Source organism: Moschus berezovskii, chromosome 15 (assembly GCF_049115385.1).
Source record: "Moschus berezovskii isolate FMDL1 chromosome 15, NW_MosBer_1.0, whole genome shotgun sequence".
NCBI lineage: Eukaryota > Metazoa > Chordata > Mammalia > Artiodactyla > Moschidae > Moschus > Moschus berezovskii.
Genome location: NC_142474.1, coordinates 50,247,035 through 50,266,042, shown reverse-complemented (window position 1 = coordinate 50,266,042; position 19,008 = coordinate 50,247,035). Strand labels below are relative to the sequence as shown.

The window sequence follows — 19,008 nt, the reverse complement described above, 5'->3', positions numbered from 1 at the left end:
GGCAACTATTAATCAGCTTTTTGTCACTATAATATGCATTTTCTAAAAGTTTATCAAACTAAGGTCATAAAATTTATACCTTCTTTTATCTGTCTTCTTTCATACAGCATGATGTTTTTGCAGGTTCATCCATATTGTAGTGCAGATCAGTAATTTATCCCTTTACATTGCCAAGGAGTGTTACATTGAATGGATATACCACAGTTTGTTTAAACTCTCACCTGTTGTTGAACATTTGGATTGTTTCTGGTTTGGGGCTGCTATAAATAAAGCTGCTGTGAACATTCTTTGTGAATGTGATCTCTTTTTCTCTTGAATAAGTAGGAAGGGAATGGCTGAATCATATGATAGGTGTATCTTTATCTTATGAAGAAAATGCCCGACTTTCTTCTAAGTGATTGTACCATTTTACATTACCACCAGCAGGGTATAAGACTTCCACTTCCTCTTCATTCTTGTCAGCACTTGGTATAGTCATGAAAATTTTTTTAGCCATTCTAATAGATGTGTGTGATTGTATCTCTTTGTGGTTTTAATTTACATTTCTTTAATAACTAATGATGTTGAGCATTTTTTTATGTCCTTATTTGCAAGCCACATCTTTTTTTTTTTTTGGTGAAAGATTTCTTTAGGTCTTTTGCTTGTCTTTTAAATTGCATGTTTGTTTTCTTATTATTACGCTTTGAGAATACTTTATTCTGGATATAAGGTCTTTCTATATGTACTATTTACAATCATTTTTCTCCCACTCTGTGACTTGTTTTTTCCTTCTCTTAATAGCGTTTTTTAAAGAGCAGAAGTCTTTAATTTGGAGTCTACTTATTAGTTAGCTACTCTGTGGATTATGCTTTAGATGATAAGATATCTTCACACGATCAAAAACCAGAGTGCTTTAGAAGTTTTGTAGTTTTAGGTTTTACATTCAGATATGTGATGCCCTTTGGATTTATATGTGGTGTGAGGTATGTCTCACAGTGTTGTTGCCATTTTTTGCATATGGATGTCCAGTAGTCCAAGTACCATTTGTTAAAGTGACTCTTTTTCCTGTGTTGATTTCCCTCTGCACCTTCATGAAAAATCAGTCAGCCATATATGTGTGGGTTTATTTATGAACTCTCTGTTCTGTTCCGTTGACCTATTTGTTTATCTTTAAACTGTCTTCATACTTTTGGCTTTATAATAATCTTGAAATTAGAGTAGTATTTTCCTTTCACTTTTGTCTTATTTTTAAAAATGATTTTGGCTATCCTAAGTTCTTTGCATTTCCATGTGAATTTGTACAAAATGTCTGTTGGTATTTTTATTACGCTTATATTGAATCTATAACACCTGTTTGCAGAGAATTACTATTTTAACAATATTGAGTCTTCTGACCTATGAACATGGTATATATATCTCTCCATTCACTTAGGTCTTTAAAAATTTCTCTTAACATTGTTTTGTAGTTTTCAGTATTTTACATCTTTTTGTTAAATTTACCCTTAGTTATTTCATATTTTTGATGTCGTTACAAATAGTATTTTAAATTTTGTTTTCTGACTTATTGTTTCAGTTTCTGATTGTTGTATATGAAATGTAATTGATTTTTGTATATTGGTCTTGTATTCTTTAAGCTTGTTAAACTCAGTTATTTTTATAGATTCCATTAAATTTCCTACATAGACGATCATTCCATCTGCAAATAAAGACTGTTTTATGTCTTGTTTTTCAGTATGGATGCATTTTATTCATTTTCACATTATTGCACTGGCTGGAACTTCCAATGCAATATTGAATCAACATTGTAATAGTAGATATCCTTCTCTTGTTTGTAAATTTAGAGGGAAAGCATCCAGTTCTTTTTTGTTTGACATGATACTAGCTGTAGATTTTTCATAGATATCCTTTTACCAAGTTGAGGAAGTTTCCTTCTATTCTTACTTTTCTAAATGATCATTTTTTAAGGAATGGCTGTTGGATTTTGTCACACATGTTTTCTGCATCTATTGATATGATCATACAGTATTCCTTTTTTCACTTCACAAATACAGTGAATTACATTGATTTTGAATATTAAACAAGTGTGCATTCCCAGGATAACCTTACATGGTCAAGGTGTGTCATATTGTTGGATTTGATTTGCTAACATCTTACAATTTTTGCGTTTGTGTTAAGGAGAGATTTTGGTCTGGAGGTTTCTTTCCTTTTTATGGTTTTTTGTCTTGATTTTGGTGTCTGGATAATGCTGGCTTATGGAATTAGGTAGTTACAATTCCCTCCTTTTCAGTTTTCCAGAAGAATTTGCTTATAATTGGTATTATTTCTTCCTTAAATATTTGGTAGAGTTCTCCAAAGAAACTTTTTGGACCTAGAGTTCTTTGAGGGGTGATTTTAACTAAAAATTCTATTTCTTTGAAAATGCAGGGCTCACTTTTTGAATGAGCTTTGGTAGTTTGTGTCTTTCGGAATAATTATTCATTTTATTTAAATTAGCAAATGTATTGCCAGATATTTTTAAATAGCAGTGATATCTGTAGTGAACGGTTATATTTTAAAGACATTCGAGTATCAGGACAAAAACCTTATATGCTTACCATGAAGTTCCTGTTTCTAGTATCAAAATATTCCTTTCTGTGTATAGATCTATATTCTAATCAGGTATCCTGTTCCTTCTGCTTAAAAGACATCATGTTACATTCCTTGTAGTTTGGGTGGGCTCATAATGAATTCCTTTAGCTTCTGTATGAACAAAAATGACTTTGTTTCTCTTTTATTTTTGAAAGATACTTTCTATGAACATAGAATTCTAGATTACAGATTTTTTCTTTCTTTCAGTACTTTAAACATGCTGCTCCACGTGTCTTTTCAGTTGAATCATCTCACTTTAAATTTTTCCTTTTTTCAGTAGTTTTGAACAGTTTGGTCATGATATGAGTTGGTGTTTTCATGTTTCATGTACTATAGGGTTTTTTTTTTTTAAGTTTTTTAGCTTTTTCGATATGTTTATAGCTTTATCCCGGAGAAGGCAATGGCAAGCTACTCCAGTACTATTGCCTGGAAAATCCCATGGATGGAGGAGCCTGGTAGGCTGCAGTCCGTGGGGTCACTAAGGGTCGGACATGACTGAGCGACTTCACTTTCACTTTTCACTTTCACACATTGGAGAAGGAAATGGCAGCCCACTCCAGTGTTCTTGCCTGGAGAATCCCAGGGATGGGGGAGCCTGGTGGGCTTCCGTCTATGGGGTCACACAGAGTCGGACACGACTGAAGTGACTTAGCAGCAGCAGAAGCATAGCTTTATTCAAATTTGGAAGTTTCTGCAACTATGTCTTAAAAAATATTTTTTTTTGACTCTCCATGTCTGTCTTTTCCAGTTGAATCTATTAGGTGGCTTAAAGTTGTCCTAGAGCGCATATGATGATCTGTCCTGATGATCTGGTTTGTTTTTGTTTTCTTCTTTTTACTCGTTTCTTCCTGAGTTTCATTTTGGACAGTCTCAATTTCTATGCCTCCAAGTTTTCCAATATTTTTCTTCCAACATGTCTAATATGCTGATAATCCTATCCAGTGTACTTTTTAATTTTATGTGTTGTAATTTACATCTCTCAAAACTTTATTTGGGTCATTTTTATATCTTTCCTGTTCATACTTAAATTTTTGAACATATGAAATATAGGTTATACACTTAATGTCCTTATCTACTAATTCTAATATCTATGTCAGATCAGGATCAGTTATTATTTTTTTCACCGTCACTTGCATTTTCCTACCTCTTTGATAATTCTTTGTCAGATGTCAGGCATTCTGAATTTTACTTTGTTGGATGATGGATATTTTTGTCTTTCCATAAATATTTTTGAGCTTTGTTCTTAATACACAACTAGGACACTTGGAAATAGTTTGATCCTTTTCGGTCTCTCTTTAAGATATGTTTTGTAAAACCAAAGAAATGCTTGGTATAGGGTCAATTATTCCCCCTTACTAAAGCAAGATTCTTCTTCATACTCTACCCAGTGTTCCATGATTTAGGAGATTTTTCAGTCTGACTGGTAAGAACAGGTGATATACCTGTTCTTCCATGAGTGTTGGGCACTTTGGATCTTTCCCAGCCTCCAGTGGTTTCCTCCATGGTATGTGCTGATGAGTGCACAAGTGAATACCTGATAAGGACCCTCTTCATTCCTTTCTTTCCTTCTCTTTCCAGCTCTTTTCTTCATTACTCTGGAAATTTCCATCACTGTTCTCCTTTCCTGTAATGTGGGTGACAGAAAATAAATGTTTTTCTCTCTCTCAAAGATCAGTCTTTGTGACTTGAGGTTCACTGTTTCAAAATATTGTTTCATGTATTTTATCTGTGTCTTGATTGTTTCAGGAAGGAGGGAAAATCTGGCCTCTGTTATTCAGTCTTGGCTGGAAGTAGAAGTCATGCCCTTTTATTTTACCAAGTTTTCTACTTTAAAAACATTTAAAATTTTCAATGGAAAATTCGTCAGTCTTTACCTTAATGGTTTTGTCTTTGGCATCATACATAGAAACACGGCAGTGTTTGAAGTGCACAAAAAATATTTACCTGTATTTTTCCAAAGACTTTGTCTTATTTATATATACATTTGCATAGCTTATTAATATGGAACCCACAATCTAGATAATTTGGAAAATATCTAAAATGGAAGGGAAAACAACTCTAATTAAATCACCAAAAACAAAACGAATAAACATATTAACATATTTCTTGTCATGCATTTTTCTGTGCCTTTGCTTTTTAGCTGTAATCCTGGTGTGTCGGTTGTTTGGTGTGTTCATCCAGTATATTATATCATCAGTATTTACCATGCTGCTGCATAATCTTCAAAATTGCATTTTAATGACTGAATTATGTTTCATCAAATGATAATATTGTAGTTATACTTCCTTTACCTACATTGTTAAGCATTTTAATTATTTCTTAAGTAGAACCTAAAATATAATTATCAGGCAGGACATATTTCGGAAACCTCAGCTTTGCCTACTTGCACATTTCCCTGACACCACGAGGGCAAGGAGGCAGATACAATTCACTCTCAATGTGTCACATTACTCCCTCTCCAAGCCCACACCTGAGCAGTCAGTAAAATCCTGTGTCTGTAAAAATGAGAAAGGAATAAAACTTTAGTTCCTAATAGTTCAGTCCATTTCTTATTACTCATATAGGTATAAATAAAAAGACTTTTTGTTTTAAAAAAAGAAGCTTGTAATTTATGTTTTTGTACATTTTAACATGGCATCTCAGTTCTTTCCTAATTATTACTTGTCTGGTTATTTTTAGGACAGCTGTTATTCAAGTCAACGACATCATAATGCAGAGTTCATTTTCAGTACCACCGAAAGATCAAGGTAAGATAAGCTATGCCAGGGAAAATGGTAATGTGTGTGTTGTAAGGAGTTTTAATTGATACATTTAATGTCATTGCCTACTAACCAAAGGGTGACTTATTTCTGGAACTAAAAACAAAAATTCTAATTATATACGGAAGTTTATTTATTTTGGTAAATTACCTGATGTCTGTGGAACCACGGTTTATAAATGACACTTCTCCTTTACTGGAGACTGAATATTCATTAGAAGGACTGATGTTGAAGCTGAAACTCCAATCCTTTGGCCACCTGATGTGAAGAACTGACTCATTGGAAAAGACCCTGATGCTGGGAAAGATTGAAGGCGGAAGAGAAGGGGATGACAGAGGATGAGATGGTTAGATGGCATCACCGACTCAATGGACATGAGTTTGAGTAAGCTCTAGGAGTTGGTGATGGACAGGGAAGCCTGACGTGCCGCAGTCCATGGGGTCACAAAGATTCGGACACGACCGAGCGACTGAACCGAACCCCTTTACTGAGAGCAGGGTCATCTCATTACACTCAAAATTCGCAGAGCCCAGGCCATCAGCCAGCAGCTAACTGGTGTTCAGTTCAGTTCAGTTCAGTTCAGTCACTCAGTCGTGTCCAACTCTTTGCGACCCCCTGAATCACAGCACGCCAGGCCTCCCTGTCCATCACCTTAGTAGATGTTAAATGAGGTTGCAGAGTATTGGCTTAAAAAAAAAATTGGTGTTTTTAAAAAATATTTTTAAAATATTTATTTATTTTTGGCCACACTGGGTCTTTGTTGCTATGTGTGGGCTTTCTCTAGTTGCATCTAGTGGAGGCTACTCTGTAGTTGTGGTGCACAAGCTTCTCATTGTGGTGGCTTCTCGTGTTGTGGAGCATGGCCTCTAGGGCAAGGGCTCAGTAGTTGTGACCCACAGGCTTAGTTGTTCTGTAGTGTGTGGGATCTTCCCAGACCAGGGATCTAACTCATGTCCCCTACCTTAGCAGGTGGATTCTTCACCATTGGACCACCAGAGAAGCCCCAGAGTATTGGCTTTAACAAAGCAGAATGACATGTGTTCTTGTGAGAAAGATGTATACAAGTATATATACATAGATATTCACACACACATGTGCACACACAACATACATATACAGAGAGGGTATTTTCTTATTCATTTTTGACCTAGTTCTTCCTATATACCCATTTTAAAAAAGAAACATTAAAGAAACAAATTCCCCTCCATATGATTTTTTAAAATGAAAATCATGATTTCTTAACAAGAGCTCCTGGACCTTTTAGAAAAGCAGTTTACGGGTACAGATAATCATTTGTGAGTAAAGAGTAATTTAATTTTCATCAGCATGAAGAACAAACAAAGCCTAACCTTTAAGAGAAATTCAAGTCTTTCCCCAGACAGAAGAGAAGTTTTGATATGTGTGCAAGAAAATAAACTGCTTTAAATGATTCAGAATTGGGCTTTGCTTGTGGAAGATGTGGGCTTCCCTGGTGGCTCAGTGGTAAAGAATCCGCCATGCAGAAGATGCGGGTTCGATCTTTGGGTCAGGAAGATCCCCTTGAGAAGGAAGTGGCAACCCACTCCAGGATTCTTGCCCGGGAAATCCCGTGGATGAGAAGCCTGGCAGGCTGCAGTCCATGGAGTCACAAAGAGTCAGACATGACTGAAACAACTACACAGCAACAACAGTGGAAGGTGTAACTGTTAGTGCATGGAAGGAATTTGCTTTAAAGAATCCTTAACTGGAGAAAACATTCTCTGCCAAAGTGAAAGGTAGTGTCATAGCTATAAAGAGTATGGGATGTTTGAAAATCATGTCTGCCCCTGGATTGCATAACCTCGGGTACATCACTTGACCTTAACTTTCTCATCTATAAATCTATAAAATGAAGATAGTAAGTCCTACCCTCTAGGTGATGTGGAGATGAAAGGAGATAATATATGTAAATCACCCCAGACGTTGCTCGCTGTAGAGCAGGCCCTTATGAGATGGTGCCAGCTCTTGTTCTTAATGGTGGTTGTTAATATCCAAGCTCCCTCCGCCTGTGGAGGCTGATGCAGTGAGATGGACAGAGCTCCCTCCTGCTTGGGATGGGTGCCTTGTAGCCTTCAGAGGCCAAGCGTGACCTTGAATTACATTTAATATATGAATGCTTAAAGCTATTTCAGGCTTCCCTGGTGGCTCGGCAATAAACAATCGGCCTGCAACACAGGAGCCGCAGAAGATGCAGGTTTGATCCCTGGGTCAGGAAGATCACCTTGAGAAGGGCATGGCAACCCACTCCAGTATTCTTGCCTGGAGAATCCCATGGACAGAGGAGCCTGGTAGGCTACAGTCCTTGGGGTTTCAAAAAATCGGACATGCCTTAGCGACTTAGCACATATGCGTGAAAAACCATTTCAATCCACAGTAGGCAGAAATTAGAATTTGTATCATGAGAAATCATGTAATTTATTAAAATAAATAAATATAAATTAATTATATTGCTCAGAAGAAATAGTATCATACATATGAGGCCTAAGAATTGCCCAGTTATTCTTGAATTTACTCATTTATCACGTTTTCTGTATGTCCTAGATTGCTATTAATATTGTTTAACAAAGAAAAGTTCCAGATTTTTAAATTATGGTTTTGTTTATCTTTCTTTCATCAAATATAATTACTTATGGAACATGAGAAGTTTGCTGAGCATATGTCATTTATTAATTAAATGCTGAGTGATTTGTGGCTGTCTATAAAGTATGGTACTTGTAAGCATGTGTGGATGCAAACACAACATGCACTAATGTATGAAATTCAAGTAGGACATCACAGCAGAGTTGTGGGGCTTAAGAAAACCCATGGCGTCATTTACTATCTTCTAACAAAATTTCTTACAATGGAAGCAGATTTAATGATCACCAAGACAGTACTTACCAGGAACTATGCCAGATGCTATGAGGGATCCAAAGATAAATCAGACAGAAGACTGTGCTACTATAAAACACAAAATCCTAGTAGAACAGCAGACATGTATATAATCAAACAGAATAAAGCATGACAAATGCTGCATCAGACCTGAATATGATATACCTGCAGAACAGTTGATTGAGCCAGAAGTTTGAGGCTGGTCAGGAAACATGACCAGATGTGGCATTTGCTCAGGACATAAGCACAAGTGTAGAAGACAGAGGGTGGGGGTTAGGGGTCAAGGGACATGGATTAAAGCTGGGAAAGAACTAGATGAGACTCATTAGAAACTCCAGTGCCTTCTATTTAAATGTTTCCTGAGTTTGGATAAAGAATTTTAACATTGTAATATCACTCAGATAGTTTGTACTCTGTTAAAAACTTTCCCCTATTATAATAGGGTTGATATTATCCCTTTCTGTGTGAAAATATTATTTACAGAATCTCCAGAAGTTCATCAAATGTATTTTGTTACAATTTTCTGTCCTCTCATATTTTCAGAATTTGGAGATTTATGGTTTCCCCAAAGCTTTCTTTTTTTATTTGACATTTTCAAATGAGGAACTAATAATGTAAGGACATGTATTTTGTGTTGGAGAAATAACAAACTGTAGCAAGTGATTAACCATGTTTCTGGGGTGGGGAGGGGGAAAATTACATGCTAAGGCCAGCTACAGTAGTAACCTATACTGTAACATTGTTGAAGGAAAGAAAACACCACTGGGATTGAAAATGCAAATAGATTTGTTATTGATACAAGGAAACATACAAATGAGCAACCTTGCCAAATGGTCCTTTTAGAGGGACAGTTTATGTTTTTTATGTGCCTGGAAGACGTTGACTGTGGTTTGCCAATTAAAGATGAGTGTTAAGTCCTCATCCAGTTAATTAAAACAAGTCCCACTTTTCATTGGTCAAGAAAGAGTCTTAGGTCCAGGGGAGGGCTGTTTTGCTGGAGTCATTCAGAACTCTGAAGACTTTTGCCAGTTTCACCATTTAGTCTTGCTATTTCCTAGGCAAGACGATTGTGAGTAGAAAGGTCTTACAGAAATCTTCTAACACTTTTCTCAGCTCTATCATAACATTTATATTGTTTAAACATAGTTATCAAATTGTATGTGCTGTTTTTATTCAGTAAGAGTAAGAATAAATGGAGCTGAGAAAATGGCAGATGCTTTGAGGCAAGATGTAGCGGGTCTTAATGACCCCCTTTGGAAACATTGCAGTTAGCTGAATATGCTCTGTACAATTCCTACTAATTTTCAAAACCTGTGCATTATTTAACTGTGAAGCCATAACCATTACTGTCTATCATGTGAATTCAGATTTAAAGCTGGTAAAAAAAAAAAACCTGGATTTTCTGATTCAATAAACTGCTATAAAAAATAATCATATCTCAGCCTAAAAATATATTCTTAGGTTTTATAGTCATAAAAATACATACTTACATCTCACAGAAGTAAATGTGAGATGTAAATTAGATGAAATGAAATTAGAACCTCAGTTACTATAGGTGGGGGCGAACCAGATGGATGGTGGAATCAGCAGAGTGGACCTTAGTTCTCACATTCCTGACTCCCATCAAACAGGATGCTTCCTGTTACTGAGCTAACGAGACCCCTGCCTTCTCATCTCTGAGCAGGCAGGAGCTTATCTGTTCTGCCCTTCTAAGTACCCTGCAAGGAAAGGGCCAGAACAAAACACCTGAAAACTGAAAGTGCCTTAAAGACCCTGCTCCTACAATATTTTCCCACCTAAGGCAGACTCTTCAGCCAGGTGGGCAGTGGGACGCTGGTCTTAAGATAAAACTCCCTGAGTCTTATTTATGTCTGATTCTAGGACTAGGGCACAGAAATACAGTTTAAATTTGGGGGGGATAAGCTAGGCTGGCTGCAGCTCTACTGTTTCTCTTCCTCCCTTCTGCAACCCCATTTCACCCTGTTGGTATTAGTGAATATAGCATTTCAACTAAAGGAATATTTGGGATAGCTAGTTAATTTTTTTTATCTAGCTATATATATATATTTTTTTAAGTTTAGGAAAATAATCTTATTTTAGACTCTTAATATCAGGGGTGTGTGTGTATGTGTGTTCAGTTGTTCAGTTAGGTCCTTTATAAAATTCTTCATGAATTTTCTGTCTTTGGTGAGCTTTAAAGCATCCTGGCATATAGTGGTTTAAAAGTGCTTTAAGCTCTCATTTTTTCAAAAAAATCTTATTGCCTGGATGCTATGAAAACATTTTAATCTGTTTTTTAATGAAACACCAAGCGGAAGTGCTCAAGTCTCTGTGTTTATTTAACAAATATTTTATTGCCTTTGGAGAGGCAAGGAGCCAAGAGGGAAGAAGAAACCAAAGTAAGGTCCACTCTCTTATAGCTTATATTCACTGAATAAAACTGGGCTGTCTTTCCAAGCATTTTACTGTTTATGAGGATTCAAAGCTTGAATTTGACTGTGTGGATCACAATAAACTGTGGGAAATTCTGAAAGAGATGGGAATACCAGGCCATCTGATCTGCCTTTTGAGAAACCTGTATGCTGGTCAGGAAGCAACAGTTAGAACTGGACATGGAAAAACAGACTGGTTCTAAATAGGAAAAGGAGTACGTCAAGGCTGTATATTGTCACCCTGTTTATTCAACTTATATGCGGAGTACATCATGAGAAATGCTGGGCTGAATGAAGCACAAGCTGGAATCAAGATTGCTGGGAGAAATATCAATAACCTCAGATATGCAGATGATACCACCCTTATGGCAGAAAATGAAGAAGAACTAAAGAGTCTCTTCATGAAAGTGAAAGAGGAGAGTGAAAAAGTTGGCTTAAAACTCAACATTCAGAAAACTAAGACCATGGCATCTGGTCCCATCACTTCATAGGAAATAGATGGGGAAACAGTGTCAGACTTTATGTTTTGGGGCTCCAAAATCAGTGCAGATGGTGATTTCAGCCATGAAATTAAAAGACGCTTACTCCTTGGAAGGAAAGTTATGACCAACCTAGACAACATATTAAAAAGCAGAGACATTACTTAGCCAACAAAGGTCCATCTAGTGAAGGCTATGGTTTTTCCAGTGGTCATGTATAGATGTGAGTTGGACTGTGAAGAAAGCTGATCGCCGAAGAATTGATGCTTTTGAACTGTGGTGTTGGAGAAGACTCTTGAGAGTCCCTTGGATTGCAAGGAGATCCAACCAGTCCATCCTAATGGAGATCAATCCTGGGTGTTCATTGGAAGGACTGATGCTGAAGCTGAAACTCCAATACTTTGGCCACCTGATGCAGAGAGCTGACTCATTGGAAAAGACCCTGATGCTGGGAATGATTGAGGGCAAGAGGAGAAGGGGATGACAGAGGATGAGATAGCTGGATGGCATCACCGACTCGATGCACATGAGTTTGGGTGAACTCCGGGAGTTGGTGATGGACAGGGAGGCCTGGTGTGCTGTGGTTCATGGGGTCACAAAGAGTTGGACGCGACTGAGCGACTGAACTGAACTGAACCTGAAAATGGTTTGTTGTCTTGTTGTCAAATCACAGTTTCATTCTTCTAACATAATACTGGGGCTGTTTCCTAAGCCCCTCTCCTATTTTTTCTTCTCTCTTCCCGTCTCCTCTCAGTCTGGGGGAATGAACACCAAGCTAAGAACTGAACTCTTGTTCTTCTGCCCTTTTTTCTGGGCTCTTTGCTGTGCTATGCTGTGCTCACTCAGTTGCATCTTACTCTTTGCAACCCCATGGACTGTAGCCTCCCAGGCTCCTCTGCCTGTGGAATTTTCCAGGCAAGAATATTGGAGTGGGTTGCCATTTCTTACTCCAGGGGATCTTCCTGACCCAGGGATCAAACCACATCTCTTGAGTCTCTTGCATCAGCAGGTGAATTCTTTACCACTGTGCCACTTGGGAAGCCTCTGGGCTCTTGTAATCTTGGCTAAATCAGTGAGCCTCAGTTCATTCTTCTTTAAAATGGGGATAATAATTCTTGCCCTGAAATAGTCAAATGAGATAAGACATCATTGATACTGTTCATTCTCATCATTCACAGTAGTTACATTGTGTAAAGTCTCAGGAACACTGAATTAACTAATACTATACCATGACTCCCTGCTTATTTAACTTATATGCAGAGTACATCATGAGGAACGCTGGGCTGGAAGAAGCACAAGCTGGAATCAAGATTTCTGGGAGAAATATCAATAACCTCAGATATGCAGATGACGCCACCCTTATGGCAGAAAGTGAAGAAGAACTCAAAGGCCTCTTGATGAAAGTGAAAGAGGAGAGTGAAAAGGTTGGCTTGAAGCTCAACATTCAGAAAACGAAGATCATGGCATCTGGTCCCATCACTTCATGGGAAATAGATGGAAAAACAGTGGAAACAGTGTCAGACTTTATTTTTTGGGGCTCCAAAATCACTGCAGATGCTGATTGCAGCCATGAAATTAAAAGACGCTTACTCCTTGGAAGGAAAGTTATGACCAACCTAGATAGCATATTAAAAAGCAGAGACATTACTTTGCCAACCAAGGTCCATCTAGTCAAGGCTATGGTTTTTCCCGTGGTCATGTATGGATGTGAGAGTTGGACTGCGAAGAAAGCTGATTGCCGAAGAATTGATGCTTTTGAACTGTGGTGTTGGAGAAGACTCTTGAGAGTCCCTTGGACTGCAAGGAGATCCAACCAGTCCCTTCTAAAGGAGATCAATCCTGGGTGTTCATTGGAAGTACTGATGCTAAAGCTGAAACTCCAATACTTTGGCCACCTCATGCGACGAGTTGACTCACTGGAAAAGAGTCTGATGCTGGGAGGGATTGGGGGTGGGAAGAGACAGGGACGACAGAGAATGAGATGGCTGGATGGCATCACCGACTCGATGGATATGAGTTTGATTGAACTCCGGGAGTTGGTGATGGACAGGGAGGCCTGGTGTGCTGTGATTCATGGGGTCGCAAAGAGTCGGACACAACTGAGCAACTGAACTGAACTGAACTGATACCATGGCTCCCAGGGGAAATGCAGGGTTAGGTTCCTGTGAGTCTCTGGTCACCATACAACATTTTCTCAGCTATCAATATAGAACCTACTTTTATGTATGTTTCTGTTCAGAGACACCTCACTGAATATATCTTGTTGATTCCTTGCCATGAATTAACCTCACAGAGACAGCATTATAACTCACGCCTGAACAACACTTATCTGACACGTGTTTTCTCCATTAGGTGCATCAGACTCTTCTAATCCGTAGGAACACTGGACAGCATATCAGCATTATTCTCAAAAGCTGTTTTAGACAGTGAAATCACTAACATTGGGGGGAAAATTAAAAAATGTGGCACTAAGTAGACTGCAAAAAGAACACTTGTTTATACCATGGGAGCTGAGGCAAGGCAGTGTCCACCACCACTGGGAATGTGACTCAGATTTGGAGGTTGTAAATAAATTTTAGCAAGCAGGTAAATTCACAAATAACAGAATCTGCAAATGAGGATCAGCTGTGTAGGAATGCTTTTTGTAAACTCTTAGAGCACAATATAAATCTCAGAATAAGTTGCAGAATAAACCTTCTTTTGGAACTCAGATAACTTTGTTCAGTGTTGATATTATCAGTGTGAAGTTAATCAAGTAATAATATATTATTTGAGAGCAGCTACAAGTTCTTAGCCCAGTAAAGCTACAAAAACAACTCTTACTGTGAACTCTGGCTCTTCAGTGCTCACATTTAATGCACAGTAGTGATGAGAACCACTGTAATTTGATGCTTTGTGTTTAGTGGTTAACGTGGTTTTGTGACCTCATTATGGGGAAGGGGAGGGAACATTCCCTATATTTTACCAAAATATTATGTTTCTAAATATGTGACATTCATATGGAAGTATTTTGATCTTAACGAGCAGTGTAAAAGCTGTTCTTGGCCTTTTGGTACCATTTTATGTTGCAGACCAAGTACAAATTGACATTTTCAAGCTGGTTTTGGTTAACTCCTTAATGTTGCAAATTGGAACTTTCCAATGTAATAACTTTTGCAAAATACCGCTGTGAGTATTAGTATGTTATGCTGTTGACAGAAGTACAAATGGAAAACACACACATACCTATGGAAGTTTCCTCGTAGGACAAAATGGAAATGACTTGGGTGGCCTAAGCCTTATCAGGCAGACCTCATACTGGGAATTATTCTCCTCAGTTCAGTTCAGTTCAGTCGCTCAGTCGTGTCCGACTCTCCGCGACCCCATGAATCACAGCACGCCAGGCCTCCCTGTCCATCACCAACTCCCGGAGCTCACCCAGACTCAAGTCCACAGAGTCGGTGATGCCATCCAGCCATCTCATCCTCAGTCGTCCCCTTCTCCTCCCGCCCCCAACCCTTCCCAGCATCAGAGTCTTTTCCAGTGAGTCAACTCGTCGCATGAGGTGGCCAAAGTATTGCAGTCTCAGCTTTAGCATCAGTCCTTCCAGTGAACACCCAGGATCGATCTCCCTTAGAATGGACTGGTTGGATCTCCTTGTGGTACAAGGAACTCTCAAGAGTCTTCTCCAGCACCACAGTTCAAAAGCATCAATTCTTTGGCAATCAGCTTTCTTCACAGTCCAACTCTCACATCCATACATGACCACGGGAAAAACCATAGCCTTGACTAGACGGACCTTGGTTGGCAAAGTAATGTCTCTGCTTTTTAATACATTATCAAGGTTGGTCATAACTTTCCTTCCAAGGAGTAAGCGTCTTTTAATTTCATGGCTGCAATCAGCATCTGCAGTGATTTTGGAGCCCAAAAATTAAAGTCTGACACTGTTTCCACTGTTTTTCCATCTATTTCCCATGAAGTGATGGGACCAGATGCCATGATCTTTGTTTTCTGAATGTTGAGCTTCAAGCCAACCTTTTCACTCTCCTCTTTCACTTTGATCAAGAGGCTTTTGAGTTCCTCTTCACTTTCTGCCATAAGGGTAGTGTCATCAGCATATCTGAGATTATTGATATTTCTCCCAGCAATCTTGTTTCCAGCTTGTGCTTCTTCCAGCCCAGCGTTCCTCATGATGTACTCTGCATATAAGTTAAATAAGCAAGGTGACACTATACAGCCTTGACGTACTCCTTTTCCTATTTGGAACCAGTCGGTTGTTCCATGTACAGTTCTGACTGTTGCTTCCTGACCTGCATACAGGTTTCTCAAGAGGCAGGTCAGGTGGTCTGGTATTCCCATCTCTTTCAGAATTCTCCACAGTTTACTGTGATCCACACAGTCAAAGGCTTTGGCATAGTCAATGAAGCAGAAATAGATGCTCTTCTGGAACTCTCTTGCTTTCTCCATGATCCAGCGGCTGTTGGCAATTTGATCTCTGGTGCCTCTGCCTTTTCTAAAACCTGCTTGTTCTAGTTGAGATAAAATACTCGAGTCAGGAATATTCTTCTTAGTAAATTTGGATTAGGACTATTTTCATCATTGGAAATCGCCAGACTTCCTGTGCTTCAAACACAGACTACCAATCAGATTATCCGCTCAGGCCTGGATCAGTGTCACTGTAGCCACTTGGCAGGGGAGTCTTTCGGAAACTCTAATTAACCATGTAAATGTATTTCATAGCATCACCTCTCACTTTGTCAGGACCCCCCACTGCCTTTCTATCATTAACATAAATGCAGGTGCAAATAGCATTTATGTACTTTGATAGGAAGCAGTTGGAAACATCTCACCGTGGGACCCAACACTTTGAGATTGTGTACATCTGTTCCAATAATGTATGCAGCCCCAGCGACATGAACGCAAGGATGCGAACATCTGCCCCTGAGACCATTTGCCATATAGCAGATGCTAATGTCTTTATTTATGCAGATGGCTGGTGTGATGAGCTGAGCAGGGATAAAAGGGAAGAAGTTTGACAGCAGTATTTTGATGTTGTGAAGCCAGGAATATAGGTTAGGCATTTTATGTTTGTAAAAGTCTTCTACTAATAAATGGGGGAGAAGTGGAAACAGTGACAGATTTTATTTTCTTGGGCTCCAAATCACTGTGGATGGTGACTGCAGTCATGAAATTAAAAGTTGCTAGCTCTTTGGAAGAAAAACTATGACAAACCTAGACAGTATATTAAAAACAGAAACATACTTTGCCAACAAAGGTCCATACTGTCAAAACTATGGTTTTTCCAGTAGTCATGTATGGATGTGAGAGTTGGACCATAAAGAAGGCTGAGCACCAAAGAATTGATGCTTTCGAACTGTGGTGCTGGAGAAGATTCCTAAGAGTCCCTTGGACTGCTGGATTTCAAATCAGTCAATCCTAAATCAACCCTGAATATTCACTGGAAAGACTGATGTTGAAGCTGAAGCTCCAATACTTCGGCCACCTGATGCAAAGAGCCGACTCATTGGAGAAGACCCTGATGCTGGGAGGGATTGAGGGCAGGAGGAGAAGGGGATGACAGAGGATGAGATAGCTGGATGGCATCACCAACTCGATGGACATGAGTTTGGGTGAACTCCAGGAGTTGGTGATGGACAGGGAGGCCTGGCGTGCTGAAGTCTGTGGAGTTGCAAATAGTCCAACACAACTTAGCGACTAAACAACTACTACTACTAATCGGAATAGAAATTGATAAATCTTGTCATGCTTTGAGTAAACATATTGTTGTTTCTTTAAATTAATTGACATCAAAACCCTGAAAACATTTATAGAAATTCCAGCATCTAATTTAAATCAGAAGCAGCAATTAATGATTATTTTTGTCTTGATAAAGTAATTTTAAATGGTTTTGAATGCCTTTTGCTAAGAGTACTGAAAAAATAGTGCTTTTAAAAAAAAAAGATTACAGTACTACTAAGAGAATCTTGTGATGATAGTTCTTCAAATTGGAGAAAAAAATAAAAATGTCATTAGTTTAAATATACTGAGTTGGCCAAAAAGTTCACTTGGGTTTTTCCATAACAGGTTACAGAAAAACCCAAACAATCTGTTTGGCCAACCCAATAATTTATAAGATATTTCATGAATATAAATTCAAATTGAATATAGTAAATTTTGAAGTATTACATATTTTTGATACTTTGGTCAATCAAAAATTTTTTAATTTAAGCTGTATTCTAATATTTCCAACTAATGATGCTGGGAGGGATTGGAAGGACTGATGCTGAAGCTGAAACTCCAATACTTTGGCCACCTCATGTGAAGAGTTGACTCATTGGAAAAGACCCTGATGCTGGGAATGATTGAGGGCAAGAGGAGAAGGGGACAACAGAGAATGAGATGACTGGATGGCATCACCGACTCGATGGACATAAGTTTGAGTGAACTCCGGGAGTTGGTGATGGACAGGGAGGCCTGGCGTGCTGTGATTCATGGGGTCGCAAAGAGTCAGACACGACTGAGCGACTGAACTGAACTGAATGATACTTAACTGTAATTTATATTTTTATTAGGATAAATTACCAAAAATTTTATTTTTACAACTCTCTCCTATGGATCTGCTTTACAGATTCTCATACAGGAAAAAGGTGAAGGAAAAACTGATCAACCAAAAATGAGACATTTCCAGATTTTATTTTCTATTCTCATTCACACACACACACAAAAATCACAGAATCTTCAAAGATCTAGAATATCAGATTTCATCTAGTTAGCAGTTCTCAAATATTTTAATTTCAGGCCCCTTTAGACTCTTAAAAACTACTGAATATTTGTTTATGTCAGTTGTATCAATTGGGATTTACCATATTTGAGATTATAAACTGAAAAAATATGTATTTGTGGATTCATTTTCAAATAACAATAATCTGGGCTTCCCTGGTAGTCCAGTGATTGAGTCCACCTCGCAATGCAGGGGATACTGATTTGATCCTTGATCTGGGAAGATCTCACATGCCATGGAGCAGCTAAGCTCACGCACCACAACTACTGACCCTGTGCTTTAGGGCCTGAGAGCTGCAACTACTGAAGCCTGCGTGTGTAGAGCCTGTGCTCCTCAACAAGAGAAGCCTCTGAAGTGAGAAGCTCCCGCTCACCACAACTAGATAAAACCCTCAAGCAGCAGCAAAGACCCAGCACAGTCAAAAACAACTAATAATAATAAAATAACAATAGTAATCTCACTATAGCTTAACATATTTTGTGTAATTGGTTGTATTTTTCAAAGCAAAAGAATTAATGAGAAGACTTATCACTGATTTACATATTTTGCAAATTAAAGTCTGGCTTCATTGAAAATCTTAAGAGTCTCCTTTCTGGTCCTGTAGCCAATATGCTGTGATATATTGTTTATATTGGAGTGTTTGCAGAAAATCTAGCTTACAGTAACTGGAAAGCAGGCATTTTAATGGCCTTCTCAGATAATTGTGGATATTTTTCTTTGCTACTACACCAAAACGTGTCCGGTAACTATAACAGAGTTTAAACAAGTCAAGTAAGGTAACGGCTTACAGTGTAGCTGTAATGTGAAATTGAAACTGTATTGTATTGTATTCTTGTATTCTATTACATTTTGGTCTGTCTTACACTTGAATCTTTTGCTCATTCATGCAATGTCTATTATAGAGCATTAGAACTTCCCTGGTGGTCAAGTGGTTAAGAATCCGCCTTGCACTGTCAGGGGGCACCGGTTTGATCCCTGGTCCAGGAAGATTCCACATGCCAAGGGTTGACTAAGCCCTTGCACCACAACTACTGAGCCTGAGCTCTAGAGCCTGCAACTTGCAACTGCTAAAGCCCTTGTAC

General features: G+C 38.5%; 1 protein-coding gene across 2 annotated transcripts in view; it reads left to right on the top strand.

The window, feature by feature from the left end:
• Window positions 1-19,008, top strand: part of ZNF438 (zinc finger protein 438) — a 209,408-nt gene that overhangs the window by 170,909 nt on the left and 19,491 nt on the right. For both annotated transcript variants that reach the window (XM_055429861.2, XM_055429845.2), the window contains exon 5: window positions 5,287-5,354. In XM_055429861.2, the coding sequence (XP_055285836.2) occupies window positions 5,287-5,354 (68 nt within the window). The remainder of the gene's footprint in view (window positions 1-5,286; window positions 5,355-19,008) is intronic.